General features: G+C 44.9%; 1 protein-coding gene across 1 annotated transcript; it reads left to right on the top strand.

Moving 5' to 3' along the window:
• Nucleotides 1–213: 213 nt before the first annotated feature.
• On the top strand, nucleotides 214–5,473 carry LOC133382034 (uncharacterized). Its single transcript, XM_061621692.1, has 2 exons — nucleotides 214–322; nucleotides 4,166–5,473. The coding sequence occupies exons 1-2, from the start codon at nucleotides 320–322 to the stop codon at nucleotides 5,156–5,158; spliced, it is 996 nt and encodes a 331-aa protein (XP_061477676.1). The 5' UTR covers nucleotides 214–319; the 3' UTR covers nucleotides 5,159–5,473.
• The last annotated feature ends 1,300 nt before the right edge of the window (nucleotides 5,474–6,773 follow it).

Below are 6,773 nucleotides of genomic sequence, written 5' to 3' on the forward strand. Positions count from 1 at the left end.
TGAGTTGGTATTTAACTGCAATCTTGTAGCAGATGTAATGGCATCACACTGCACAGCCAAATACTACTACTGAGGACCCCCCTCCCTTTATGCTTTATTAGGCCTAAAATAAGACATCCATTTGGGATTGCCCTTTCATTCACATCCCATCAAAAGCAGTGTGTGCTGCCTTCAATTGCGATCAGCTGAGCCTCTTTGCCTTTGAGACACCTGAACTGGAGAGGTATAAAAGGCCCTTGATGAACAAACTTGGTTTCTCTCCTAGCTTTCTCCAACAAGGGCGTGTGGGCAAGCCAGTCACCTAGGCGGTAGATTGTTAATGGTGAGTTGTTGTTTTTGACTGAATAATAATGTTTTTGCAATGTCTAAGCCTTTCAAGACAGGAAGTTTTTTGGTGGTGGAAAGGGCTGCTCTCTTATTCTTACTCTCGTGTCACTCTCTTAACTGGGTTTGTTTCTTCTCTAGCATGTACTATTCAGGTCCAGTCTGTTTCAAGGAGATGTACTGTTGTGGCCCAAAGCAAGTTTATTCAGAGAAGTGAGCTCAGTGGAGCTTGCTCCCTAGGAAGTGTGTTTAACAGTATTGCCTTAAAACTTAGAATTCTGAAAATATTGAGGCTGTTGGCTTAGGAATCTCAGGCTGAATCTAGCAATATATTAGTTGTCTCTCTTGCCCAATGGAGACTGGTTCATTAAGGTGTTTGCCAACCTCCACCAGTCCGGGGTTCTTTGCCTATTAGCTTCTGTCTCCTACTATGTCCACACCATACACCTGAAGCACTCTTATACCCCTTTAATGGCCCTGGTTTCCCTCAAAGGGTGCTTACTGCACACAGAGCCAGTGTGGTGTTGGACTACAACCTGGAAGACCAGGGTTCGAATCCCCACATAGCCATGAACCTCACTGGGTGACCTTGGGCCAGTCACTGCCTCTCAGCCTCATGAAAACCCTATTTGTGGGGTCGCCATAAGTCGGAATTGACCTGAAGGCAGTACATTTACTGCACAGGCCTATAATTTCCTGCACCCATAACATGTTATGGATCCCAGGATTCTCTATGGCTGCCTCCTTGCCCTTGTCATTCCTTCCAGAGAATAGTCTATCCCTGTTCCTGTCTTATAAGAGGACCAAAACAGATGTGAAGTCATTTTGCCTGAACGCTATTAAAGGGCATGTTAATGTAAGTAAGCTTTGGGACTGTGGGAAGGGGGGACTTTAAATTCTTATATGTCAAGACTACAGTAGGTAACAAGGGGGAGACAGAGTGAAATCACTAAGTTGAAAGGGGAAAGAAAGAGGAAGAAAAGATTTGTGGCTGGGATAAGCTTCAATTTGGTGACACCTATGTCATAGTTATGCCATCTTCCCCCTTCTTAACAACTATCATTATGCACAATGAAAGAAAACATTTGCAAAGCCGACCAAACATGAGTGACATAATCTTGCCCACTGTGTGGCAGTGAGGGTGGTGAAAAAGGTCCTCTTCTCTGCCTCTGTTGCATCTTCAGGTAGCTCTCCAGCACAATTTTTTTGTGCTGTCCAGGGTTTACTGACATCTATTCCAGGCAATAATGTTTTATACCCCTTGCAAGCTCTCTGTGACCTGTGTGCAAGGCACTTTGAGGAAAAAGTTACTCAGTGGCAGAGCATCTGCTTTGCTTGCAGAAGGTCCCAAGTTTAATCCCTGGCATCTCCAAGTGGGGCTGGGAAAGACTCCTGCCTGAAACCCTGGAAAGCTGCTGCCAGTCAGCATAGACAGTACTGAGCTAGATGGACCAGTTGGTCTGGCTCAGTATAAGGAAGCTTCTTATGTTCCCATCTCCTTAGCAATTTTGACTCCATATCCACCACAGTCTCCAGGTGTTGAGCGTACCTGGGATCAGTTTCAGTTCATGCAGATTAATAACATGGACAAGCTGTTTGCAATTATGCATCCAGCCACATGTTCCCTTGCCCTTCTGGATGATTAAACTCTGGCAAGATGGAGATGTTGTGGGTTGGTGGTTCCTGAATCCAGATAACAGGTCAACTGCCTACTTTGGATGGGGTTGTAGTTCCCCTGAAAAGGCAGGTTCATAGTCTGGGGGTACTTCTAGATCCATCTCTGTTGCTAGAAGCCCAGGTGATCTCAGTGGCTATCAGTGCCTTTTACCAGCTTTGGTTGGTAAGACAGCTATGGCTGTTTCTGGATAGCCTGACCACTGTTGCCCATGTGCTGATAACCTCCAGATTTAATTTCTGCACTGTGATCTTTGTCAGGCTGACCTGGAAGCTGCAGCTAGCGTAAAATGCAGCTGCTCAGCTGCTCACTGGGGCAGGATGTCAACTATATCACTGCCAAAAGAATTGTATTAGCTGCCAATTAGCTACCAGGCAAAGTTCAAGGTGCTGGTACTGGTGTACAAAGCTGTATACAGCTTGGGACTAAAATATCTACAAAACGGCTACTTCTTCTACATACCCAACCAATGACTGTGTTCTGCAGGAGAGTGCATCCTGCAGACACCATCCTATCAAGAGGGCTATTCCACATGTTGTCAGACTCAGGCCTTTAATGTGGTAACACCTACCCTTTGAAACTCTCTCCCATATTAGACATGCATCTTCTCTATTGTCCTTTCAGCACCTTTCAGCACCTGTTGGATACTTTCCTCTTTCTTTTTAAATTTTATTTTATTGAGTTTTTCATAGATTTACAAAACCAAAACATAGAAGACAGCATACACAAAAACAAGCATGGGTCACTTTGGCATTCCTCTTTCAACTTCTAAGTCGAGACTTTACCCCAGTTGGCATCTGTATTTCATTTGAACTGATCTTATATATGTGGTGGTAGTTTTAAATATGCGATTGTTCTGTGTATATTTTTATTGTATTGTAAATGGCTTTGGGATGCTTCTTGGGAACTGATCGAGAAATGTTGCTATTTTTTATTATTATTATTATTATTGATAATAATAATAAAATAAAGACAATAAAATAATAAAAATAATAAATAATACACTTTTTTTGAGGCAGTACCTTGTTGCAGTGGGGGAATGCAGGGGTGGGGAACCTCCAGCCTGCTGGTTAATCTTCATTGAGGCCATGTCCCACAAACCATGTCTCCTGCTAATCAGCTGACGTCACAAGGAATACCCTGTGGGGAACAGGGTAATAATATAATATCCCTTATATACTCAGTCAATCACTGCAGGTGAGGGCCTCCTGCAGATATCATCTTATCAGGAGGTCCGTTCCGCACAACATGGGAAACGGACCTTTAGTGTGGCGGCACCTACCCTGTGGAATTCCCTCCCCTTAAATATTAGGCAGGCGCCGTCTCTGTTATCTTTTTGGTGCCTACTGAAGACCTTCTTTCAACAAGCCTTTTAAGTTGAGACCTTATCCCAGTCTGCTTCTGTGTTGGAATTGCTTTTAAATATGTTCTTAAACTTTCTTTTTAAAAATGTTTTTAATCTTAGGAGATGTTTTAATAGCTTTTTTAAAGTTACGTTTTTGAAGATGTTTTGTTTTAATGTGTTTTAAAGTTTGTTTTTATGATGATTTAATGTTTTTAGTGCTTTCGTTTGCCGCCCTGGGCTCCTGCTGGGAGGAAAGCCTGGATATAGTAGCAGTAGTAGTAGTAACAGTAATAATAAAAAACAGGCTAGACCCTTACAGAGAGCAGGGTTGAAGTTTCTGCTCATCAGATGGTCAGTGGAGAATTCAGTCCTACTTGGTGCTGCTTCACCAGTGCTCCCCCTCCATGGAAAGCACTGACAAAGCACATCCCTCCCCACACCCCACTGCAACCTATCGTGACACCATCATGATATCAGATGGCTAATATGTGGGTAGCTCTGCCCACCTGTCAAAGTTGGCCTGTGGGGTGTGGAGAGATAAAGAACTGACAAAAAGTTTCCTCACGCCTGAGTTTTAGAAATGGTAGCTGCTGAAGCAGATGAGGAAGACCCTATTCTCCTTCAGCCTTGACCATGAGGCATGCAGGCTGGGGATGATGTACTTTGAGAGTCCCACAATATCTGGAGGGTTCCAGGATGGGCAAGGATGATTTAAAGATCAGGAGCAGAGATGGCAGAGGTTGGATAGGGGGTTATAGGAATGACAAACGTGAGCTTGAGCAATCATTCTGAAAAAAAGCATGGATCTATTCTTGTTTCAGTTTCGCTTGCAGAGAGTCTCCAAAGGGCTGGGGCAGCTTGAAGCCTACATTGATGCAGAGGAAGGGGTGGCTTTCCAGATGGACAACAACCTGGTCTGGGACTCACTGGATGGGCAATACACATGGGCCATCCAGGGCCTGTTTGAAAAGATGGAGTCTGGTAAATTCTGGGTTACCCGTCTGCCCTCTGGAAAGGTTATGCTGAGAAACTGGATAGGGATGTATCTTGCTGCGATGGATGCAGGAGAAGACCCCAAAACCTTTCCCATTCAAACTGTCCAATACTCAGAAGATGCGTCCCTGAAGTTTGACGTCTTTTACAAAGACAACAGGGTAGCTTTCCGGGCCTACAATGGTCTCTTCTTGACAAGGGTATATAGAAGATTCCACACAGTGGAAGCAGCCAAGTTGGTTGCTGATGATTCCTGTTGTTTCCACACCTTGATTGGTGACCTCTTTCTCCCTAAGTTTAAAATACGGAAAGTGATCACAGGTGATCTCTCACACGTGAAATACCACCGCCGTGTCATGGATAAGCAGGTGTATGTCAACACGGGTGAGGTAGCAAAGCAACACACTTTCAAAATGACTTGGGAGACCACCGTTTTTGACAAGGTTCGCTGGAACCGTCTGTGGGGGCTTGGTTTGGAAGCATCCTTTCAGTTCACAATTGAAGAAGCGATGCCCCGTTTGGAGTACACCAAGAACAATGACCGGACAGTCCTTGTCAAGAGGTATATTTATCAGAGGCTTACTGAGGAGGTGCTGGTGCCCCCCCATTCTGAAGTGATAGCCAAGCTTGTGGTCAACAGAAACCCTACTGTTACTGTGTCATTCACTGCCGTGATCCAAAAAGTGAAATCAAATAGTGATGTGGTGATGTTACCTGAAGATGGGGTCTGGAAGGGACTTGTCTATCATGGTGTCCAGTTGGAGATCACCAAGCGTAAGCTTAGTGAGCACAGAGCTAGTGAGGAATGCCTACTCATGTGACATCACGAGGAGTGGTGACCTTCCAAGGGTGCAGTGTGTATTGGACTGCACATGGCCCACTCCTGAAGAAATACAGCTGTGGCTGCTTGGATTCTGAACCATCCTGCTCTGGTCCCTTGTAGGATGTGATCACTTTGAAGACTAGTTTTTCTCCTGATCAAGGCAGGCAGGTGCTGCTTCCTGGGTGTTTCCTGGCAGCTCCTTTCTGTCGCCTAGGTGCCTGAAAATTATGGCTACCTTTTTATGGTAAAGAGGAAATGAGCTCCTCACCTTTTCAGCACACTTTAAACAGCTTAAATAAAATTGTGAAATCTTTTTTGCGTGTGTCTGTGGAGAGAATATTTAAACTGACATTTTGTTATGGTTCTTAATTTACTACTGTTTATGGAATAGCAATGTTGGTGCACATGTCCTCACTGTTTTCCCCCCTTGGCTCACTGAATTGTTGAACATTCATGTGCTGTGTGGAACAAGTGAGCTTTTAGGGACGGGGGTTTAGAGACAGGCCTGAGAATTTTACCACATGCCTCTCCCCATGCAGGGCTGGCCATACTGTGAGGCGGAGTGAGGTAGGCTTCTCAGGTGGCAGATGCTGCAGGGCAGGGGCTACTGCCCTTGAGTGTGCTGGGGGACACTTCCCTGTTTCCAATGTCAAAAGAATTATTCAGTTGCTAGTCTGGTTTGCTGTTGTGCATGAGGGGAGGGGGACGCACCATTTGCCTCAGGCAACTGCATATATTTGGCTCGCCCTGTCCCCATATTTCAAGGGACAGTGGTTCCCTCAGCTAAAAGAAAAGAATATTGGCCTGGGTGCATGCCTGCATGTGAGAGATAGTATGTCTGTGCAGTATTAAATTACTTTTGTTGGCCTAGTATTGCCATCTGCAACCATTCTCTGGTGGAGTCTTTCCCTCTTTGATAATGTCCACTTCTTTTGACTCTATGCCCTTGTGCTGCACAGAGCAAAGCAGAGCAATGGAAGACAGGAATAAAATCCAAAGGGGCCTGGATAGACTAGAAAATTGGGCTGAAATTAATAAAATGACATTCAATAAAGACAAATGCAAGATTCTGCATTTAGGCCACAAAAACAGAATGCACGGGTACAGGATGGGAAATACCCGGCTTAGCAGTAGTGCATGTGAGAAGGACCTTGGAATTGTAGTGGATCACAAGTTGAACATGACCCAGCAGGGTGATGCTGCGGCAAAAAAGCAAACGTGGTTTTGGGCTGCATAAACAGAGCTATAGTTTCCAGGTCGAGAGAAGTAATAGTCCCACTATATTCTGCATTAGTCAGGCCTCATCTGGAATACTGCGTTCAGTTCTGGGCGCCTCATTTTAAGAAAGATATAGACAAGTTGGAGTGGGTTCAGAAGAGGGCGACGAGGATGATAGCCAGTATGAACAAGTCTTATGAGGAAAGGTTGAAGGAACTTGGCATGTTCAGTCTGGTGAAGAGAAGGCTGAGGGGTGACATGATTGCACTCTTTAAGTACCTGAAGGACTGTCACATAGAGGAGGGTACAGATTTGTTCTCTGCTGCCCCAGAGGGTAGGACTAGGTCTAATGGTTTTAAGTTGCAGGAGCGTAGATTCAGACTGGACATTAGAAG

The sequence above is a fragment of the Rhineura floridana genome, chromosome 3 (genome assembly GCF_030035675.1).
Source record: "Rhineura floridana isolate rRhiFlo1 chromosome 3, rRhiFlo1.hap2, whole genome shotgun sequence".
Taxonomy (NCBI): Eukaryota; Metazoa; Chordata; class Lepidosauria; order Squamata; family Rhineuridae; genus Rhineura; species Rhineura floridana.